Source organism: Berghia stephanieae, chromosome 5 (assembly GCF_034508935.2).
Source record: "Berghia stephanieae isolate SIO BIC M18660-M18661 chromosome 5, UCSD_Bste_1.3, whole genome shotgun sequence".
NCBI classification, from domain to species: Eukaryota; Metazoa; Mollusca; class Gastropoda; order Nudibranchia; family Aeolidiidae; genus Berghia; species Berghia stephanieae.
The window spans coordinates 62574188-62599187 of NC_088364.1; the positions used below are offsets into that span (position 1 = coordinate 62574188).

The 25000-nt window shown below is 37.7% G+C and overlaps 1 protein-coding gene across 2 annotated transcripts in view; it reads left to right on the forward strand.

The window, feature by feature from the left end:
• The window catches only part of LOC144973374 (uncharacterized), a 100100-nt gene that overhangs the window by 34941 nt on the left and 40159 nt on the right, over positions 1 to 25000 (forward strand). The window contains exons 5-9 of one of the 2 annotated variants that reach the window (XM_078915717.1): positions 2289 to 2381; positions 12690 to 12820; positions 17383 to 17556; positions 19633 to 19795; positions 23787 to 23912. In XM_078915717.1, coding sequence (XP_078771843.1) covers positions 2289 to 2381; positions 12690 to 12820; positions 17383 to 17556; positions 19633 to 19795; positions 23787 to 23912 — 687 coding nt within the window. The remainder of the gene's footprint in view (positions 1 to 2288; positions 2382 to 12689; positions 12821 to 17382; positions 17557 to 19632; positions 19796 to 23786; positions 23913 to 25000) is intronic. The other variant, XM_078915718.1, reaches the window with a different exon arrangement.

The window sequence follows — 25000 nt, forward strand, 5'->3', positions numbered from 1 at the left end:
GCAACGTCCTCGTAAATTGGCGATGAACACAAAAATCCAATAAGGGAACAGGCTCTCTATTATTAATCTGTGATGCAATCCGTTCTCGCCCAGAATCGTTTTCCTTCTTTTCTTTCTTCATTTTGGGTATTGAGGCTGTGGCAATAGATCGTTCTACTAAAATTCGCCAGAAAAATAATCCAAACTAAGATATTTATAAAAATATTACTATTTATTTTTAAAGTCGTTTTGATCAGTTTTTCTGGGTTGAACTATGAAAAATAAACCAAAAAGTAGAAAACCTGGCATAAAAATTATAGAAGCTTCACGGGCTTTACTATCGACGTTATGTGTCTAAGTAAAATAACCACTATTTTACCGCTTTATTAATAGAACCATCACAGAAATCTATGTGTAAACTTATACGTTTATAATATCCAAGAGAAAATCGTGTGATAACTAGTCATCCAATTGACGGTATAAAAACAATCACAATGATCAGAGAGAAGTCGATTTCATTCACGTTTTTGTTTATAAACAACCAACTATGTTTGTCCGAGCACGTGTGAAGGTGTGTCACAAATTCCATGTTTTGTTTGATCAAAAAATCTACTGGTTAATTCCTGGAGAAAATGGTCTCAAACACCATGGAGTTAGCTGAGGATCTTGTCTTAAATAAATTTTAACAACAGGAATCAAGAGTGTGATGTCAAAATACTGGTTCCAATCTCCTTGGAAGTGGAAACCCAAAGACTGGACATGTAGCTTGTGTAATTGATCTTCATGTGTTAAAGTGATGGCATCATATTTTCTAGTCTAAATATTACATGCTGGTCGTCAATAAATATAATCCATACTCACTCTTTGACGTCCCGTAATCCTTAGAATCTACATACACATCCTGCCACTGAAATAGTTATTCCACCTTGTTATTCAATGTGTAACCTATTTATTGTTAGTCTTCCGGAGGAATTGTTACACACTTCCAACGACTTTTGAACCGGAATAGAGGAAGGCGTGACGTCACGATTCCTGATTACCCATACAAGGATGTTGTGTTGTGCTATCAATGACTGTAAAAAAGAGATGTGTTGGCCATTACACACTTATAGATTGTGTTGTAGGTGTGTTGTTGTTAGAATGTAACTATTTAATACTGTAAATCACCTAGAACCATGCAGAAGTGGAATGGGATATGTAACAGCATGTCCTGCTGTCAGCAACACAGAAGACAAGGTGGGTTTCTGATTTACAACCTTTGATGTAAGAAGATACAAAATGTACATTGAGGAGGGAACAATATTGAATTTAACAGCTTTGAAAAATAACCCGCCCCCCCCCCCCAAAAAAAAAAAAATAAAAAGATACCCAACACGGAACTTTTCGGGCTGAAAACCCTTATTCAGTTAATTACAAAACACAGCCAAAACATAAACACATTGATTAAATTCTAGACATAAGGCAGACCAATATTCTGAACGTCTTGTCCGCAAGAGGGGTTTTGAGACCGAAACGTTCCGTGTTTGGTGTTTTGTTAGTTGTTCAATTGACACCAACCGTCTTAGACCGTAATCATCTTTAACTTAAAGCATGACACGAGAGCCCTCTAGGAGCACGTTCAGTGGATATTGCACTATGTAAAAGCTCAAGTTCTTTTGTTTTGATAAGAATAATGGTAATGGTGGTTAATAAACGCCTAGGATAATAGAAATGAAGAGAGACGAATGCCGATGCTATTATCACATTAAGAAACAAGGGAGCAGGAACCGGTGTAAGATAAACCTCTGAACAAGCGTGTATGAAAGGTGCCAGACATAAGGTCTGAGTTTCGATCCCCAGTCGTTGTAGACTGATTTTTGGGATGATGGTTTCTGCTTCAATAGTCTTCAACAGTCGTACTGTCACTTCCTTCCTTATGACGTATGGTAACAGTAACACTGGCTCTAAACTATCGGAACAATGGCTGACGCCGAATGAAATATTTCCCCGGCGAGCTTAAACGCGTATCCAGAGGTAAAAAACCCCATCAATTTGATCATGTATTGACTTTTACACATTCTGATCACAAGGCATATGAAAAGGGAATGAAAAGTTCTAGCCAGCATGAAGAATAAAAAGTAATGATTTTCTTTGTTTAGAACCAAGATGGCCGCCGTTGCCGGGCGCGTGACATCAGACTATTGAATCCAATTTTTCATCTTGCTTTGTCTGGCACTTTTCATACACACTTGTTCAGATCTTCATCTATCGATGATATTGAACGTTATAAAAATTACTAATGATATTTCATTACCAATTGCCTTTCACAGCATCAGTGGATGACAGCGACATTTGCAGTTTGGATGTATCTGGAGCATCTCAGGAACTACAGACGGTGGCATTGAGAGATCTCAAAGGATCGAGTGAGTATCTTTGTTACCAAAATAAAGAACTGAACAAGTGTGTATGAAAGGTCCCAGACAAAGCAAGAAAGAAAAAAATACAAGAAAAAAAATCCCACAAAAATCAGTCGACCTCGACTGGGGATCGAACCGGGAATCAGAAGGTCTGAAGTTCGATCCCCAATCGAGGTCGACTGATATTTTTATCTTACACCGGTTCCCGCTCCTTATTTTCTTTATTTCTAAATCAACGATAACACAACCGCCAAACAGTCTAAACTCTCCCCATACGAACAATTCGCAGGAATGTTCCTGATGTGTCATACCAACCCAACAAGAAATGACGTGAGTAGAAAAGTACTAGAGAGAATAAAAACTTTTTCGGCATTTAGGAGTCGAACCCCCACGACCCGACTGCTACAGAACCTCCGTCTGGTCGCGAGAGCACGGTAGCACGTCTGACCCTCAAGCAGGAGTTCTGATGTTCGGTCCCCAGTCGAGTCAGACTGAACTTTTGGGACAGTTTTTTTTCCTTTTCTTGTTTTGATTTGTCTGGCAGTTTCATACACATTTTTTCAAATCTTTATTTTACACCAGTGCCTGCTCCCTAATTTGATTTCTTATTGTAATTTTTGTCTTATTGGATAAAACTCACCGGGAATCAATTCAGACCGAGAAAACCAAAATGAAATCGTAACAAAAACGCTTATCTGATTAGCCAGGATTTTTTGGAGTATTTGCCAAATTCTATTCGTGACTTTTTGTCTGTCTTGCAGTAAGTTTGCTTTTCTAAGATATGACATGCCTGTAGTTGTGTTTGGTCTCACAGTCAAATAGTTATTATAATATCAATGCTCGTGTGATCATAATTTGATTCCGAGTGCGGCTGTGAAGTCAAATCTTAAGTCAATACAGCCATGAATACAAATTGGCAACGAAAACAATTAAAAAGATAAAATAAACATGTCTTTATTCAATCACAGCGAGCCAGTCAAAACAACCATCCCATGCTTTGTCTTGTTTGTTTGTTTTCCTGTACCCCAGTGATACAACTCAGCATAAAAGGAATTGTTACCATCTCTAAAGGATGTTCACAAAGAATGGCTTCATTCAGGACTTCGATATCTATTTTTATGATACAGTTTTTGATTTATTTCACAATATTTTTTTAAAACGTATGATACAGCTTTTGATCTTATATTGGATTTTCGGACCTCGGGCTTAGCCCGCCCAAGATTGGTTATATCCGAGGTTACGAAATGTTCAATATTTCGGATCAAAAACTGTAATATAACACCCCGTGTATAATATCCTATCAAAAGTCAATAAAAATGAAAATATCAGAAAAGTAAATATCATTTTTAAATTAAGTCGAGATTACAAGTAGATTTTAGTTTAATTTAAAATGTCAACAACAACAAAAAGTCCATCACACTGTTGCGTATAACTCACCTTTGTTTTTAATACTGAATTGACGCAGCAAGTTATGGTGACCCAACTCAATACAAAATCAGAAGGTCAGAGGTCAATATACATTATTTTTGACTGGTTTATTTACTAAGACGGGGTGTAACCCATTTCACGTGATGTGAAAAATACTATTCAATTAAATTCCAATTCAGTATAACTGTTGTGTTAAGGAAGTGTGTACAAAGTACAATGTACCCAGACTTTATATTTACCATCTATAACATAGAGCTCACACTTTCAGAACACAAGAGATATTTTCTAAATTTGATAGATTGGCCTATTTAAATCAGTCCAACCTAGGTGGAAGAGGGGGGTGGGGGGGGGGGTGGAGTGATGGTTGGGGGTCCAGAATGAAGTGTTGACCTTACCCGGAATCGATTTGATCGCTTTTCTACGGAACCCAGCACCCTACTTTGTAAAATGACAGGCTTTTATCAATGCCAATTATAAGATCTATCCCTAGTCACTACTGGTCAAATATCATCATTTATCTTGGGGGTACGGGTAAGTATTTTGGTAAAGCCCAGATCACGCGCCATGGGTAAACGTGATATTAGAATAACGAGCCATGGATAAACGTGATATTGGAATGGTAGCTATGATGGCAGATGTAGTGTATTCCTCCATACGTAGTAGCCATGGCAATAAATCGATGTCTTGGGTCGTCACAATGTATGGACACCGTGATGACCAGATGACCCAGTTCATATTCGTCCAAAAAAAAAAAAAAAAACACCACACTATGGTAGTGAATAAATAATATGAGATTTGTGAATATTTGCGGGGATGGACCCCATAATATGGCCTTTTGTAAGAATCCCAATTATGAAGACATTAAAATCGTGTAAAAAGAATATTTACAAAAAGCAACCCCCCCCCAAAAAAAAAAACAAGAAAAAAAAAAACAAAAACAAACAAACAAACAAAACAAACAACCACCCCCCCCCCCAAACAAAAAACAACAACAAAAACAAACAGACAAACAAAAAACAATTTAAAAAAACCAACAACAATGAAAAAAAAACCCAAAAGAAACACATACATACACACACACACGCACAAACACACAAATAGAACAAACAAACAAAAAGTTTGAGAATTTATGTTGCGCAATATCTACTAAACGTCCTCAAGGGGTCCTTACTCAACAGCGACACTTAACAATTCGGGAGATAGGCGATATTATTATTATTATGACAATTATTATTGTTAGGCAATATTACATTTGTTTTATCGAACAAAGACAACGCTGTTAACAGAACAGTGAGATAATTTGAGTAAAGAGCCTTTATCAAGGGCTCATCTATACATGTTTAGATCGGGAACCGAACCCTGGACCTTCCGGCCTGAAAGAGAGTGTCATACCCCGAGACCACATAAGTAAAATCATCCCATGTTTGACCCAGCCTTCCATTTTATAAGCAGTTTACATTTTTTTTAAATTGAGCTTTTATATAGCGCAATATCCACGAAACGTGCTCAAAGCACTTTACATGGGGTCCCTGTCCAACAGCAACATATAACATTTAGGACAAGACATGACTCCTGTAAGGCGATATTATATTTTTTTCCGACAGAGACATCGCTGTTTACGGCCAGGTACTCATTTTACACCTGAGTACGGTGAGAGAATGTGAGTAAAGAGCCTTTTCCAAGGACTCAACTATGCGCCGAGCGGGGCTCGAACACAGAACCTTCCGATCCGAAAGCGAGTGTCATACCACTAGACTACATAGCCACACATCTATTCCTAGGGCCTTATGGCTGTACAGAATAAAAAAAAAAAAGACGAGATTTCTATAGCGCAATATCCACTAAACGTGCTCCAGGCGTTTACAAAGGGTCTCTGACCAACAGCAACACGTAACATGTAACAAGAAGAACAAGATATGACACCTGTTATTACTTTTTATCCAACAAAGACAATGCTGTTAACGACCAGGTACCTATTTTACACATGAATATGGTGAGAGAATGTGAGTAAAAAGCTTTTTTCCAAAAGCTCAACTATGCGCCGATCCGATCCGATCCGAAAACGAGTGGTATACAACTAGACCACATAGCCTCACCATAGACAACTTCGTGTGAAAATTTCAAACTACATTTTAATAGTTGAAAAAAAAAATTGAAATGCAAAATTAAGCAACGAATGTGTCGAGTAGAAATCCGTTGGTTGGGGATTATGGGGGACCTGACACTAAAAGATAAATGGCACCCATAAAAACACAGAAGATACACTGAACCATAATGAGACTCCTAGGAACGAGGCGCCCAGAAAAACGTGACACCCACAAAAACACAGCAGGTACACTGAACCATAATGGCACTCCTTGGAACGAGGCGCCCAGAAGAACTAAACACCTTCAAAAACACAACAGGTACACTGAACCATATGACTCTTAAAGGAACGAGACGCCCTCAAGAACATGACATCCAAAAAAGCACAGCAGATAGCTAAATTGCATAATGACACTCAATGGAACGAGGCGCCCACCAGAAAATGACACCCACAAAAACACAGCTGATACACTGAACCATAATGACACTTAAAGGAACGAGGCGCTCACCAGAACATGACACCCACAGAAACACTTCACTCATTAAAAAAATAAATGTAAGAAAATTTCCTTTATTTATCTCATACGGGAAATTTTTCTCTTGGGCCTATTCCACGGGAAGACTGGAATAACCCAGGCGTCAGCCAAATTGCAGCGCCTCAAACTGAGCTCGGGCGAGGTGACTTGGTCAAGGCCACACAGAGTAGCGGCGAATTATCGAACTCGGTACCTTTCGGGTACCTCTGAGCCACGCTGACCAATAAGAACATGGCACCCAAAGCAACATGGCTGCTGTCAGGTGACGCCTTTCTCAGCCAATCAATCAATCACAATTAGAGGTTGACATTCTCTTGGCTTCCATTTCCATCCATTCCACTCCCATTGGGTATTCAGTATTGATTTGTTATTCTCAATGTCTAATAAAGCAATTATGTAAACTATTCACGTCAATGTAGAGGGTGTTAAGGGATTATAAAAAGGGAGGCCAAAACATCCATCTTAATCTGGTAATGGAAGTATAATATCCAATTATTTCAGAGTTGTTTGCATAGATGATAAGAAGAAATGAAGTGATTAGGAAAGTGCCAGAAGACAATAGAGAATAGATATTTCGCGGCGGCGATGGGGGCTCGAAACCGCATGAAACTCTAAGTGTAGTGTATTTGATCTTATTCTTGTTTCAGCCTCCCCCCCCCCCACCCCCAATAACATTATTCATGCTATGCAATTAAGTAAAATACTCACAACTTCCAAAACTATATGTAGCATTGTACGTTTAGAGTCTGTTTGAAATGATTTTAATGAGCACTATTCATTAAAGTGGCTGGCTGAAAAACAATAACAAAGAGCTGAGTGACGCCAATATCATTCCTTCTATTAACGTTTAAGATGACACACTGTGTTGTGTTTTGAAATGATTGATCTGGCGGGCCAAGCTGGTTAGTATTCTACTTAAACGCACTCCATTAATAAATTGATCTGTATGATACTTCATAAAACCTTCAATTCTTTACACATAAGATAACATAGCCTGAATAATACGAACATTCACGCCGTACAATTTTACTATGGAAAACGGTCTTAATGCTCCATCTCTTGAAGACAAAGGGAGAGAACCAATTTTATTTACTCAAGTCTACGCCAAATTATTCTGATTGAAATATTTTGAAAGATGAGTTTTCTTTTCATGGGCCTTTTACGATGAAAGAATGTAAATGTTGCTGCTCGAAGCACGAAGAAATAAATAACAATGTGAAATTGAATGTAAGATTCAATTTAATATACGAAAACAGATTGTATGGACATTTCGGGTTTCTCCTTTATCAAACAGGACGAATGAAAGAAACACTACAGACGAATAAGATAATGTGGTAGTGGCGTTGTTAAGTTGAATAGACAAAAACATGTTCATTCATCCTGTTTTGTTGATAAAGGGGGAACCCGAAACGTCCATAATATCTGTTTTCGTATTTTAGATTGAAACTTATATTCAATTTCACATTGTTACTTATGTAGGATGAAAGGCATGTCTTGTGGGTTTCCTATACCAGTAACTGGAAAGACACATATTTAGAATTTTGACCAGAAAACCTGCCTTTCAAATATCAATTGATTCAAATTATCCTTTTCTTGTTTAAAATTTCTAACTTTTATTGGTTCCTACCATGTAAAAGATACTTTTTAAAAACCCAAAAACCTGAGGATTATCCGAGAAGGAGGCAACGTGGCCCAGCGGTACGGTAACTGCTTCGTACCCGAAAGGTACCGAGTTCGATCACTGTTCGCCTTGTGGCCTTGAGCAAGGCACCTCACCCTAGCTGATTTCGCGGCGCTGCACTGCTGATGACGCCTGTGTTATCCCAGTCTTCCCTTGGAATAGAACCCTAGAGACACATTTCCCATGTGGGATGAATATAGTTACACTGAGAGGCTGCAAGGGAAAATGTCTCATGTTTAAGCAGTTTACCAGCGTACTGTGGAAGGGTTGTGTCTTTTTTACGAAACCCGCCGAAACCCGCCGAAAGGAAGTGTACACCAGTCGGGAGTGAATCTGAGACTATGGTTATCCGCGGGTTTCGGCGGGTTTCGTAAAAAAGCACTAAGAATACGTATAAAAATGGTGGCCAGAAAAAAATCGTCCTTCAAATATCGATCGATTTAAATGGCCCTGATCTTGACAAAAACCTTCAAACCCTGGGGCCTTGCGAAATCTCAGGTTAGAAAATTGTACACAAGATGAGGGTAATTTAAATAGGTCAATATTTGAAAGATAAGTATTCTGGCCAAAATGTTAAATGCGCGACTTTCCAGAGGACGGCAGTTAACGGGTCCCTGATATTAACTCACTCAATCCTAGAGATTTCTGCTATTTCTCAAAATTGGAAAAATGTTTTTAAAATAAGCATGTGAACAGAATAGATAGTTTTATTCAACTAACATTAACATGTAAAAACTAAAAATATTAGCTTTGATACGACTCCTATAATTTGTCTCATAAAAATGTAATGAATAGGCATGTGGGGTAAAAGTAACCCGGGTAAACTACGGATATAGTCGGTGTCAGGGATGAGTGAGTTTATAGGCAATCAACAAAAAATAATTCCCCTTTCTACTCCCACCCCCAACCGAAGGGGTAAAAACTAAACGTTGTTTACTACAAATCTATTTTCTTGTAATAACATTTGAAATCATAAATTAATTTTAGACTCCCCCCCCCCCCCCCCTTATTTTCCCCTTCGGCGAAGAAATTAATGTTTATAATTTTGTTGACACGATGAAACGTTCATCGTTAGTTTACGTGTAAAGTTACAATTATTGGTTCGTTTCGTATGTTTACAAACTCCCCGGTACGAACAAATTTTGTGTTATTGGTTTATATGCAATGTGTATAGTTACGCTATAATGACGCGTGTAAACAGAACGAACGTAGATTAATAAAACAGGGTGTTCCAGAAGTGTTAAACCAATAAGAAAATAGTTTACAGAGAAACTCAGTTGGTAAAGCACTCGTTTCACAAGCAAAGGGACCGAGATCGATCCCGGGTGCAATCGAGATTTTTTTTTTCTGACTCCCCTGTCCACCCAGCTGTGATTGGATAGCTAGGTCTATTAGATATGGCGGAAAGTACTTTGCGATCGACTAACGTCCTATCCAAAGGGTAGCAAGCAATTGCTATTGTCCGTTTCACGCTATAGAAACCGGGATAAATTTCAGCTCTATAGAACTAATGGCTCTTAAGGACTAATTTGTTTACGGAGAAACAGACAGCACAGCTAAGAACAAAATGTCAGCGAGAATAATTAGAAATTATTCAAGTTAAGTTTAACGCAAATCAGAACTCGAAAACTGACTTAACAGAATGTATACGATTTAAAACAATAAAACATACACACATCTGTACTGGATTTCAACGTGTCCACCATTTTGTGTGATTTGTGGTTTGGTGCGTCTCTCTCCAAGTGTTTTTGAACATTTCTTTGCTGGCTAAATAGTATTAATCAGACTATAAACGATTAAGGTTTCGCATTGTTGTTTGTGTTAGTTCGTTGGGCTGACGGGTGTTATGAGTCATTTTTGGTCAGTGTCAGGCTATAAGTTTACAATGGCTTTGTTCTAGCTAACTTTGTGGCTCTGCCCAGGGGCTGGCGTCGGGTTTATTTCAGTCACCCCTTGGAATAAACTCTCAAAACAAACTTCCTATTTGGGATGAATAAAGGGAATTTCTTTAATTATTTAATTATCATAATATTTATACTAATTTTGTTTTTTGATCTGTTCATCTGACGGATAGAACAGTTGAGTATTATACTTAAACGCATCGCATCAATATTTAGTGACGAGTACCCTGTGGAGTGTGCCTTCCCATTGATCTCAACCAGCACAGACATTGATTGGTCGTTCAGTCCTTTTCTCAATGGCTGAAATCATTCATCTCTCACGAACTCCGGCGGCATCATTGATTGATCTTTCACAAGGAAAAATAATTTTCACAGCCGAGTTTCTTTGTTCCTTTAAAAAAAACTAGAAAATGTTTGCCTCGTCCGCTGTGGTAGTGAAAAAATTATCAGAGTCTATGTGACTTATATAAATTGAAATAACACAAAAAGAAGCAACGTTTCGGCCCTTGTCCTTCGTCAGCTGACAAACGAATAATGCAATATTCTGTGACCCATCGACTCAAAACGGAATTAGGTCGGTTGATATCGATCAGTAATGGCAAACGTTCAAGATTAATGTGTTCTAACTGGATGGGTCTCTGACCTCCCGTAGTGGGCAGGGAGGCACTTACTGGAACTTCTACCCCCCTATATCTGTTTTCCGACATGCTTTCTGTCTTCGACTTGAAATGAGATTACTTTGTTTTTTCCCGACCCTGGCCGGATACCCTGGCTGGGAGAGAACCTGTCAAATGTATAGCTGTTTTGGGAGATGATATTTTTTGTCTTGCAAATCATCTCTCTGTTATGTACTGTATTATGTTTTATTTGCATATTATATATGATTTGTAAACATTTCAGAGTATTCCTCTTAGTGTGGAACTATTCTTGTGTCTGGATGAGACTTTTAGGTGATCTCAAACTAAGTACCTTGATAGTGTGCTCTTGGAATCTACATCTGCTGTTTCCTATTTGAACCAATTCCCCTTTGTCTTACCTTTTCTTGGATGCTTTAATTGTAACTCTAGAACGTTTTACCATCCCATTTTCTTCCTTTTTACTGCCGCTGATATGACCTTAATGTGTTGCAAGCGCCGGTAAACCCTTAAAAAACAAACAAACAATGTGTTTCAAAAGTTTATTTGATCTGGCACCTTTCATACACATTTGTTCAGATCTTTAGCGTAACAGGTGCTTGCTCCCTAGTTTCTTAATTCGAAGTGCTTATTGGCAGTAGTACTACGAATAGTGATTTTACGGCGTAATCACTATTATTCGCAGTAGTAGAAGCGCTCTCCCGTCTCTGAAAATTAGTCTTTGTCCCCTCACTGAACACAACACTGTATTTTCTGTTCAAAATGGCGTGTGGTCAAATGGCTTGAAGTTGAATGAGAGTGTTATTTTGAGAAGGAAAGAAAAGGAGAGATGATTGAAACATTTTGTGTTACTGAGAATTGAGATTTTGAACGTTCCAACTTTTCCATCAATTCTGAAACTTGACATTATCGTGTTTTGTTTTGTTTTTGTTACCCCAACCCAATCAATGAAAATTTCCCCGCCCTCCTCTCTCCGACTTGATTATTCGTTCACATCTTGGAAATCTATCAGCCTATTGGTCAGACTACTTTAATGAGAATAGTTCCGTCTCCGTTTATTGTATTATTTACAGTTAGTTAAATATATTTTAGAAAGTTCCAGGAATCTCTCTCTCTCTCTCTCTCTCTCTCTCTCTCTGTGTCTCCCTCTGTCTGTCTCTGTCTCTCTCTCGCTCTCTCTCACTCACACACACACACACACACACACACAGAAGCACACTCTCGTCGAGTAATTTACCTAAATGCATAGTATCAGTAAACTCACCAATGTATGGATTAGAGGTGACAAAATAAAGAGAAAAACCAAACTGAAACTGTACCATGCTCTTGTAAAACCGGTACTTCTGTATAACTGCGGCACTTGGGCGTTGACAAAATCCGAAGAAGAACATCTGGATGCCTTCCATCGCACACAGCTAAGAAGGGTACTGGACATCAAATACCCCAAAAAGATCTCAAATGAATCACTCTATAAGATCACAAAAGAAAGACCAATCTCCCTTGACATTTTACAACAACGATGGCAACTTTTCGGTCACATACTACGCAGGGACAAAAACATACCAGCAAACCAAGCCATGTCGGGATACTTCCAAAAACACGGGAACCTTTTCAGAGGAAGACCGATCACAACACTCCCTGTGATCCTAAACAAAAACCTCACAACACTTGGACAAAGCATTAGTCTCATAACGGCAGGGGACCTTGAAAATCTGAGAACCCTAGCAGAGGACCGGCAATATTGGAGACACCTCACACAGGAAATACTGGAAACAGCCAAGGCGACCCGATCTTTCGGTCGAGACGCGAAAGGCATCTAAGTCAAGTAAGTCAAGTCATAGTATCAATATTACAAATAAATATTATGAGCGAGAGGATAGCTATATTATTATTATTATTATTATTATTATTATTATTATTATTATTATTATTATTATTATTATTATTATTATTATTATTATTGTTATTATTATTATTATATTTACAATTAATACCATATCAGTAATATTCTTTGTCTTTTAATTTTCCTTTCTTTTTGAATTACCCAGTTCCGGAAGTTGGGACAGAGAGTCTGGTGACGGAAGAGTCCAACACATCCATAGAGGTCATGGGGTTACCGTCGGTGCCAGAGGACATGGCCAAGAAAAAGATGTCCGAAAGCTTCAGTAGGAAAATGCAGGTAAGCTGTGGACAAATTATATAGAATGTACAAAGCCATGTATCAGAAATAGAAGCATGGAAAGGTTGGAGTGAAACAGTGTCAGACAAAACATGATGAAATGCCATAAACATAAAAAAAACAACAATAGAAAAGTCAACCTGCTCCCACCGTAGACCTCGTTAATTCATAGCTGACTCCGACACACACACACACACACAAACACACACACACACACACATTAAAAAAAAAAGAAGATACTTACTACAAAATACAAGGCCAGACTAGCAGAAGAAAGAGTATCATTATTTGTATTACATATATTATTATTATTCCAACTAATGGGATCACGTGGCGAAGTGGCCAAGTGGTTAAGGCATTGCTTTTTGAACGGGGTGGTCCCGGGTTCGAGCCCCTTTATATATGTGAAACAGTGTCAGACACGTCAAAAAAAGGAAGACACAACAGACAGGTAATCAGGAGGTCTGAAGTTCGATCCCCAGTTGAGGAAAACTGACTTCTATCCTGTGTTTCTTTTTCTTCTTGCTTTTCCTGCTGGTTCACAACAATTTTTTTTTTCATATCTTTATCTTTGTGTTTGTCCGAATGAAGTATGCCATTAGTCAGGTCTGTCATATTTGTCCGAATGAAGTATGCCATTAGTCAGCTCGGTCATATTTATGTCTGCATCACTCTTTGACTCAGAGTGACAGATTGTGGCCGCTGGCCTGTCAGTGATTATCTCCAGTATGTACACGCTCATTTATACGCGCGCGCACGTGCACACACACTTGAAAGAGTGAGGTGAGAACTTTGTTGGGTTTTAAGATGTACACGTACTTTCTCTCAACTCATTTTGTCCTTAAACTACCAAACACACACTCATACAACCTGGGCAAGGCATCATGACTCACATATAAACATTACATCACTCTCTTCAAATTTGGCATATCGTCTCTAAACGACATCAAATTGGGTTCAAACCTAGGTGTACATATTTACAGGTCTGATAGCCGAAAGCGATTATGGGATAGATTTTTACATTCTTGTAATGGACCATATTTTGCTTTGATTTATAATTATTTCCATTACAACAATGAGAACATAACGAGGTGGGTTATCAGTCATGAAAATAAGTGCACGTTTGTTCAGAGTTTTTTTTTATTAATAAACCATGAGACCATAATAATACTCTTCAACAGTCGTACGACACTTCCTTCCTAATGACGCATGGTAACTTAGTAACACTGGCTCTAAACTATCGGAACAATGGCGGAACCGTATGAAATATTTCTCCGGCGAGCATAAAAGCGTATCCAGAGGGAAAAAAAAACATAAATTTGATCATGTTTTGACTTTTACACATTCTGATCACAAGACATATGAAAAGTTCTAGCCAGCATGAAGAATAAAAAGTAATGAATTTCCTTGTTTAGAACCAAGATGGCCGCCGTTGCCGGGGGGATTGATATCAGACTACTGAATCCAATTTCGGTTATTAGAACTTTATATAACGTGCACGTTGTTTGAAGCAGATGCCAAAACGTCAGATCAAAACAGACAAATGCCATTGACCTTGGGGTCAAATATCTTACCGTGTAAACAGCAGGGTGCTCTATTTTTACGACATGGTGAAATTGTATTGAAGAAACAGATTGTGAATGGAGAAACAGCCGCTAGTTCAGGTCACCCGACGTACAACACAGTGTGCGCTTGTCTAGGAAGCTCACAACATTGCCATCCGGAAATATAACGGACGAACACACAAAACTATGTGTAACCTTGAAAGTTTATAGATAGCATGCGCTTGGCAAACAAGTTCACAATATTGCCATCCGGAAGTATAACGGACCAACACACAAAACCTTGAACGCTTATTGTTTGGTTACTACAGTTTAGTGAGAATTGCTCATAAACATGGAGGCAAAAAACAACAACAACAACGACCTGAGTGACGTCAACTTTGTTCTATCTATAGATAGTATGCGCTTGGCTAAGAAGCTCATAACATTGCCATCCGGAAGTATAACGGACCAACAAAACTGTGTGTATCCATGAATGTTTGTAGTCAGGTTAATACAGTTCAGTGAGTATTACTCATAAACGCGGATGGCAAAAAACAATAACAAAGACCTGAGTGACGTCATCTTCGAACTATCTATTGATACGATTCATCAAGCGAGTATTTTGCTGAAACGCATAACATTAATACGATTTTCAAACCTTTTCGACACGATGGCAAGAGTTCGTGCAGACGATAAATATTGGTTTTAGTGTGGCTTGGGGTTGTTTTTCCAACTCTTTTTATAACCCTAACAACAAACTTCAAATTTAATGTTACTTCACCCCGTCTGTATCTCTTCTTATCGTTTTGGCCTCTCAGCTATTTCTTCTATCAGAAAACGTTTCTGGAATGTCACTCTCCGGTGTGGAAGATACAATAAGTCTTTGATGTACAATGGAATGGGGGTTAGAAGTGGGTTAAGGAGGGGGAGGGGTGGGTGGGTGGTGGTGGTGTAAAGGGGGGGGGGGGGGGTTCGTAATGGGGAAGAATGGAAGGTTGATTGGCTTAGGATCTCTATAAAGAATTTTAATGAATGTAGGATAGATTACTCTGTCAAACCTGAAACGAACAAAATAACCAAAAAAAAAAAAAGATAAATACAACACACACACATGCACACACACACACACACACACACACACACACATATATATATATATATACAAACAAACAAACAAAAACACGACAGCAAAACAGATTACCGAAAAAAAAGTGTTTTATTTCATCCCAAAGTTGTAATATTGATTTCTTCAAACAAACAAAAAAAAAAAAATGAGCTTTTGCATAACGCAATATCCATTAAATGTGTTCAAAGCGCTTTTCAAAGGGGTCCCTGACCAGCAGCAACACATAGCATGTAGAACAAAACATTACGTCTGTTGGGCGATATTACAAATTTTTTTTTCAGACAGAGACAATGCTGTCAACGGCCAGGTACTAATTTTACACCTGAGTGCGATGAGAGAATGTGAGTAATGAGCCTTTTTTCAAGGACTCAACTATTCGCCGAGCTTTAACCCAGGACCTTCCGATCCGAAAGCAAGTGTCAAACCACTAGACCACATAGCCGCACAAACACCAAGTTTGTATCATTAAATGTTTTTGTTTTTTTCAAAATCTGTACCAGCTTTTAAATAGTTCCGCAATAGGTAGGTAGGGGTGATATTCTTAAGACCGAAACATGTTGAAATATCTACTTCTTGTAGACATAATAAGCAATTGATTACGACGGAAGGAGGGGGGGGGTGGGTAGTCTTTCAGAGTCATTCGACCCATGGATCCAGATTTTATCTCTGTATCTATAGCGTGAATCGGACAATAGAAATTGCTTGCTATCCTTTGGATAGGGCGTTAGTCTAACGCAAAAGACTTTCCGACAAGTCTAACAGACTGAACTACTCATTCACTGCTGGGTGGACAGGGGAGGGGGGGGGAGTGTCAGAAAATATCTTGACTGCACCCGGGGTCGATCCCGGTCACCTTAACGTGTTAAGCGAGTGCTCCACCAACTGAGCTAACGGAACCCCCTAAATATATATTTTTTAATATATATTTTTTTAAAATATAGATCTTTTTTATAGCGTAAAATGCACTAAATGTGCTCAAAGCTCTTTACAAAGGGTCCCTGACCAACAACAACATGTAGAACGAGACATCACATAGCAATAATACCCCAATGTTTAATAAAATACAAAAAAAAAAAAAAAACAGATACAAAAATGAAAATCCAAACAAAACAAAAACAAAACAAAGACAAAATGAAAATCCAAACAAAACAACAACCTAACAAACAAGGGTTGGTTCTTATCACGTCTGAATTCTTCATCCACGCAACATCTGCCCAAACAGAACAACATGGAGAATTCTGGAAATTGAATTAATTTGCTGCAACAACAATAAAACATGAATCGTATCGTGAATAAATCACATTTTACAAGTTCACTGCTCTGTTCTAAAAAAAAAACCGCGGTGTTTAGAAATCTGGCCTGAATGTTCCTCCTTTTAAATATCGATCGAATTAAATTACTTTCATCTTGGGGGGAAAAACTCTCGAACTTGGGACTTCGCGAAGACTTCTTTATTATTAATATTTTTATTTTGCACCCTGAGCAACTTTGGAAATGTTCGCATTATGAATGCTTCATTATTATTATTATTATATATTTATAATTATTATTATTATTATATTATTATATTATTATTATTATTATTATTATTATATTATTATTATATTATTATTATATATTTATTATATTATTTATTATTATTTAATTATTATTTATTTCATTCTTCTTATCTTCTTCTTCTTCTTTTCTTTTCTTCTTTTCTTCTTCTTCTTCTTATTATTATTATTATTATTATTATTATTATTATTATTATTATTATTATTATTATTATTATTATTATTATTATTTTATTATTATTATTTATTAATTATTATTATTATTATTATTATTATTATATTATTATTATTATTATTATTATTATTATTATTATTATTATTATTATTATGATGTAGGAATGGGAACGAATGAAATACAAAAGCAGCCCAGGTCCATTCCGAGAGCCGAGTCCAGAGATGGAGAGGAAGGGCAGCAAAGGACGGAAGGATGATAGACAAAAATCCAAACGATCTAGGGAGGAGAAAGAAAAGGAGAAGCTGGAAAGACAGAGAGAACGAGAAATGCAAAAGGTAGGATGCATTCCTGTGTAAACTATGTGCATTTTAATTCAGAAAGGGTGAGTGGAGCAGGCACTACTTATGTTGAAATAACAAGAAATGAAGTGAGTAGGAAAGTGCCAGAAGACAACAGAGAATAAAAATTTCGCGGTGGCGATGGGGACTCGAAGTCGCAACCTTATTGGTACGACAAATCTGCCTACTCTACCGTATGAGCTATCCACGACCCCCATAAAATTCGCTTCAAACCTTTTGTGTACTTTTGTCTGTATGAAATACATGTGGTTTGTCTGTATAAAATACATGTGGTTTTGTCTGTGTAAAATACACATGTTTCTGTCCGTATATCAAATTGTCCAATACCTGCACAAATTCAAAAATTATAAGATAAAGATATGAAAAGTGTGTATAAAACAGTGTCAGACACAATACGTACAAAGTGAAAAGTACATGTGACGTAACAATCCAACAATCACACTGTTTCGACCGGGGATCGACCTCAGGCTTCCTGTATCGTTTTCCCCATTCGCGAGCCTTTACACATGGGGGTGTTGTGTGTTATTTAATTTGGTTGGTAATTTAGCGGCTATACCGACGTATACATATCTCCAGGTCTAATAATCCAAATCTTTATTTAATCTATTCATCCATTCGTCTATTTATATATTTTTTAACATAACATTTGCGTATTTTCCTCTTTGTGGTCTCCTGTGCTAGTGATTGGATGAGACGTTTAGGTGATCTCAAATAAAGCACACTGATAGTGTGCTCTTGGAATCTACATTGCTCCCTATTTGAACCAATTGTTGTAATGGAAATACTCTCAAACTAAGGCAAAACATCATCAATTACAACAACATTAAATCAAGGCCACCATAGCCATCAGGGGTTATCAGACCTGTGAATATGAGCACGTTGCTGCTTATTTATGTAATAGCATGTCTACTTTAATTTCCTACATTGTCTATATTGTCTTAATCTGGAAAAAAACACAACTCATATTTGAAAATTTGGCCAGAAAACTCGTCCTTTCAAATATCGATCGATTTAAATGACTCTCATCTTGGCAAAAACTCTCAAACCCAGGACTTCGAAGTCCCGGGTTTTAGGGTTTTTGCCAAGATGAGAGTCATTTAAATCGATCGATATTTGAAAGGACGAGTTTTCTGGCCAAATTTTCAAATATGGGTTTTTTTTCCAGAGTACGCCAGTGTAGTGATAAGTCAATTAGGCAGAAAACCCACCGAGCCGTCAGACACACACACTGGATATTGTGCGTTAATTGATTTAGTCAATCATTTGCCAGACAAATTACCAGTTATATGGAATCCTGTTGGAGAAAAAAAAAAGTATTTGGTTTGTTGCGATGATGGAATAATATTTTGTACCAAGTTTTTATTTTATGTTTGGTATTCTGTTCTCTTGGTTCTGGCAACATAAATCAATTTTAAAATCGTTGTAATTAACAATATGAGTTCAGAAGACAGTAGAAAAAATATGATAACATTTAATTCTACAGAGCCTGGAGTTTTTACTGAATTCTCTAGCGTGATACGGATAATACCAATAGGGTTCATTAGTTGTGACGTCACTTTCCTCGTAATGACGCGTAGTAACTGGTTTTAAACTATCGGAACTTGTCGACGAGCATAAAAGTGAATCCAGAGGAGAAAAACATTATAAATCGGATCATGTTTTGACTTTTATACATTCTGATCACATGACATTTGAAAAAGTTCTAACCAGCATGAAGAAGTAAAAGTATCGATTTGCTTTGTTTAGAACCAAGCTGCTGGTTGCTGGGCGGATTTGATGTCAGACTATTGAATCCAACTGCTTGCTATTTATTGTATAGGAATTAGTCTTTCACAGAGTCTAACAGGCTTGTCACCCATACATTGCTAGTTAGACAATAGGGGGAGGGGGGTGGTCAGAAAAAATCTCCACTTCACCCGGGATTGATCTAGGTCTCTTTGCGTGTGAAGCTAGTACTCTACCAATGATCTATCGAGACCGTCTGAACAATCTTTGGTGAACCATTCTTCAAATTTAGTAGATAATTATAAAATGAATTTCTCTCTCATTCAGGTTGAGAGGGAACAGATGAAACTGGAGAAAGAGAAGCTCAGAATAGAAAAGGAGAGACTCCGGGCTCTGGAGCGAGAGGCCAAGCTGGAGAAATTGAAAGGAAGACTTAGTCACGTGGACTCGGAGAATATCGTGAAAAACCCTGTCCTCAGTCCTCTCGCTGGTAAGGATGTATTTTTTAATTTTTGTTTGTTTGTTTGTTTGTTTGTTTGGTTGTTTGTTTTTTGTTGTTTGTTTTTTTTTTTTTTTTGTTTTTTTTTTGTTTTGTTGTTTTTTTTGTGGGGGGGGGGAGGGGTTGACCCTTTTTTAATATAGTGCAATATCCACTAAACGTACTCAGAGCGCTTTACAAGGGTCCCTTGGCCAACAACAACATTTAACATTAGAGGACGAGACATGATGCCTGTTAGGCGATATTACCATTTTTTTTTTTGGACAGAGACAACGCTGTTAATCGCCATGTACTCATTTTACACCTCAGTAAGGTGAGACAATGTGAGTAAAAAACAATGACTCAACTATGCGCCGAACGAGACTCGAACCCAGGACCTTCCGATCCGAAAGCGAATGTCATACCACAAAACCACATAACCGTTTGATTGGTTATTACCGATGTCCACATATGTGCAGGTCTGACAACCGAGCGCAATTAATTATGGGCTTGATTTAGCATTGTCGTAATGGACACTATTCTGCGATGGTTTGCGAGTATTTCCATTACAACAATGAGGCCATTATAATTTGGGTTATCAGACCTGTAAATTATTACACGTCAGTTGTGCCCATAACCAGTTTAAGAACTTGCTTGTCACCCAATGTAATCAGCCTAGCACGTTGATTACAGAATTGCATCGCGACACCTTTTATACGACACCGTTGATTTTTCATTAGCCTGTGTTATAATTAATTGTAATCAATGTTTAGGATTTGTGATTGGGTGATAGGCATGTACTTGATATGGCTATGGTTAAGACATTTCATACCCGAGATCTACCCGTGTTTATTGCTAATGGATTATAGACAAATTGACTTTCTGAATTCATATTATAACCAAGGACATATTCGTCATTTATTGATTAGTTCATTTTTTAATTTATTTATTTATTTATTTATTTATTTATTTATTATTTATTGATCTATGTATTTACTTATTATCTATGTATGTATTTATTAATTTATTTAATTATCTATTCATCCATTCATCTATTTATATGTTTTGAACATAACATTTGAGTGTAATCCTCTTAGTGGTATCCTTTGCTAGTAATTGGATGAGACGTTTAGGTGATCTCAAATTAAATACCTACACTGATAGCGTGCTCTTGGAATCTGCATCTGGTCCCTATTTGAACCAAGTCCCCTGCATTTAAATTATTTCTTGAGTGCTATAATTGTAATTCTAGATTTTCTTCCTTTTTATTGGCGCTGATATGACCTAAATGTGTTGCAAGCGCCTCAAAACACTTATAAACAAAACAAAAAACAATCTCTCACTCTCTATTTCTCTCTCTATCTCTCGCACATCTCACTCACTCTGTCTCATTCTCTCTCACTCTCTCTCTCTCTCTCTCTCTCTCTCTATCTATCTATCTATCTATCTATCTATAATTCTCGCATTCTATTTTTCCTACTCTCTCCTCTATGTTTACATCTTAACGAGCCCAACGTGAGTACACCCAAAACCGTAAACGTGAATCGTAAGAGAGAACCAGTGGATACTTGGATACTGTGTGTGTGTGTGTGTGTGTGTGTGTGTGTGTGTGTCTGTGTGTGTGTTACGTCATGACAATAAGCGCGTTTAGAATTCCTGACATGCGCAGTGTGAAAATATTTATTCTGTAATATGATGTTTATCTTGTTTCTCTTTCTCACGTTTTGTTGCCATAGGAACTATGACATCTCCCTCTTCATCTCTCTCTCTTTCTCTCTCTCTCTCTCTCTCTCTCTCTCTCTGTATGTCTTTCAGTTTCTCTCTTCTCTCTCTCTCTCTTCTGTTCTTCCCTTCAGTTTCTCTCTATCTTCTCCCTCTCTCTGTCTCTCCTCTGCTCTCTCCTCTCCTCTCTCTCTCTCTCTCTCTCTCTCTCTCTCTCTCTCTCTTTCTCTCAGTTCAGTTTTCAATCGTGACTAAAGGTAAATGAATTATTGCTATTTTTTAAATGTCAATGCTGTTACAATGTCTCACCCCCCCCCCCACAATCTCTCTCTCTCCTCTCTCTCTCTCTCTCTCTCTCTCTCTCTCTCTCTCTCTCTCTTTTTTTTTTTTTTCATTTTTCATTTCTGTTTCTCTCTGTCTCTCTATCTCTCATAATTTCTTTATCCATTTCTTTTTCACTTCATCTCTCACAACACATACACGCACACTCACCTTCCAACTCACACCCATAGCTACACAAACACACACACACACACACACACACACACACACACACACTCACACACATACATTTTTTAAAAAGTTGTATAGATTTTGCCTGTGTGAATTTAATCATCTTACTGCAACGCTACATTTCCCAAACCGAGTGCATGGAATTTGTATTATCCATCATATCGTCTTTAAACCCTGTATCATGTTGAGTATTTAGTTAATCTCGATATATTTATTTTATATCGATAACCGTGGCTGATTACTACGTATATTACCGTGCTTTCTGGGAAACACATATTTAGAAATTTGGCCAGAAAACTCGTCCTTCAAATATCGATCGATTTAAATGACCCTTGTCTTAGCAACAACTTTCAAACCTGGGACTTCTCGAAGTTCTCAAAGTCTCAGGTTTGAACGTTTTTGCAAAGACGAGGGTCATTTAAATTGATCGATATTTGAAGGACGAGTTTTCTGACCAAATTTCTAAATATGTATATTTTCAGAGCACGGTTGTATAATTTGGAAAAACGTAACATGTCTGAGACTGAAGTATGCATGCCGTTCATATCACACACGATTACAACTATCCGAATAGTTCGATTTATCCCATGATCGTAATGAGAGGCAGAAGTCACGAGTCACACATTCCTATCCTCCGGTTCAAATCTCTTTGGAAGTGTGTAACCACTTATTGACGACCAGCATATCTGCTGTGTAGAGTGGTTTTCCAAAACTCCCTAACTCTGTTTTTTCCCGTTTTGGGACATTGGTGATTATTTTCCCTAAAATGTCTCATCCGGTCTGTTGTTTTCTCATATTTAAACTTCAAATTCACACAAATCAAGGGAAAGCCTTGTGCCATTTGATGACTGAAATAAAGTTTACATTTCAATTAATCTCATGGATGGAAAATCTAAAAAAGAAGAAAAATCGACTTAACGATTTTGGAAAATCGGTATTCATTTAGACAGAAAATACGATACCATCACTTTGAAACCAGAAGATGAGTAGCACAATGTATGTATATAGTCCTCTGGAGGACTGGTTTCATACTTCCAATGAGATAGGAACCAGTATTTTGACATCACACAATAGACACTTAGATAATCACGCCTCTCGGACAGTTGTCATAATGTAAACAATGAATGGCAGTGATTGGTAAACATGGCGTACTACACGGGTTTTACTAATCTATGGTATGTGTCTAAGTAAAATACACACTGTTCTACCGCTTGATCAATAGAGCCAACACAGAAAACAGTTTTTCTTTTTTTTCGACAGAGACAACGCTGTTTACGGCCAGCCAGGTACTCATTTCTCACATCTGGTTGAGCTTTGTTTTGTGTTATTGGGCTGGGTCGCGACTGTACACGAATGCGGCAACAAAATATACCGCCTGGATAGAACGTTCTAATAATATGAGAGGAAACAATTAGAAGTTGTTGCTCTCTCGACTGTACCAGATTTTTTTATTACGCAGTGGCTATTTTTACAGTCCCGCAAAGATGGTTTTCGGGGCTATTTTTACAGTCCCGCAAAGATGGTTTTCGGGGCTATTTTTACAGTCCCGCAAAGATGGTTGTCGGAGTTATTTTTACAGTCCCGTAAAGCCGGTTCTCATGGCTATTTTTACGGCTTGATGCAGTTCTGTTCACAGTTATCGGCATAGTTATAGTTGTATGTAAACGTGTCTTTTTTCAGTATCCACAAAACTTCACATATTTCTCCTGATATTTAGATGTACAGATCTAGAGGCGGTGAATGAATGCAATTTTGTCATCTTTTTCAGAATACAAAGTGACAGCTGATTTTGCCCACAAGCTACACGAGTGGGAGTTACGCAAGGGTCTGTCCCATGCCGTGTCCAATTCGGTCTATTTGGAAGCTCATAAGATCAAATGTCAACTTAAAGAAGGTATGAATAAAAATAATAAGTAGTAGGCTACTTGTTATAGATAGTATGCGCTTGGCTAAGCAGCTCATAACATTGCCATCCGGAAGTATAACTGACCAACACACAAAACTTTTATAATCTGGTTAATACAGATTAGTGAGAATTACTCATAAACGCGGATGGCAAAAAACTATAGCAAAGACCTGAGTGACGTCAACTTCATTCTATCTATAGAGCATTGCCCAATTTGAACAGACACGAAGCGCTTTACATTGGCATCAATCTGAATAAACAAATAGCTAAGCAGCAGATACATCATCAGTGCGGCTATGTGGTCTTGTGGTATGAGGAGAAGTTGTGGGTGTACGGGTGTAAGTGTGTAAAGGTATTAGTGTGAATGCTAGTTTATATAGTCTGAGTGATTGGAAAGTCCTGGGTTTGAGTCTCGTTCTGCGCATAGTTGATTCCTTGGAGAGGGTCTTTACTCACAATTGTTCACTGTACTCAGGTGTAAAATGAGTACCAGGCCCTTAACAACGTTGTCTCTGTCCTAAAACAAAATTGTACTATCGCCTAACAGGCGCCATGTTCCGTCCTAAATGTTCAATGTTGCTGTTGTCCCAGTACCCCCTTTAAAGCGCTTTGACCACGTTTAGTGGATTTTGCTCTATATAAAAGTTCAGTTTTTTTAAGGCTCATTACATTTAGAGAATGTGAGTTTTTATTTGTTTTAAGAATTTGATGAGATGAGGATGACCTATGGGATAATGGTAGGGAATTCCAACATCGAGGGGCTGCAAATTGAAACGACTGCATGTAAGGATCTGTATTCAAGCCAAATCTTTTGATCATGTTGCTATTGATGTTGGGTTTTAAAAATTTATTTTGTGTTGTTTTTGTTGTTATTATTGTTTCCAGCTTTTTGTGGAGGTAATAAGATGGAATCACTGATGAGGCAACGTTGTCTCAAACACGTTTGTCGCAACTGCTGTTCTACCATATCATATTACTTTCCGACAGATTGACTTTAGATCCTTAAACTAAATCACTGACTTTGAACAGGCTAGAAAAAAAAAAGAAAAAAAAAAGATAAAAATAAGCAAAAATTT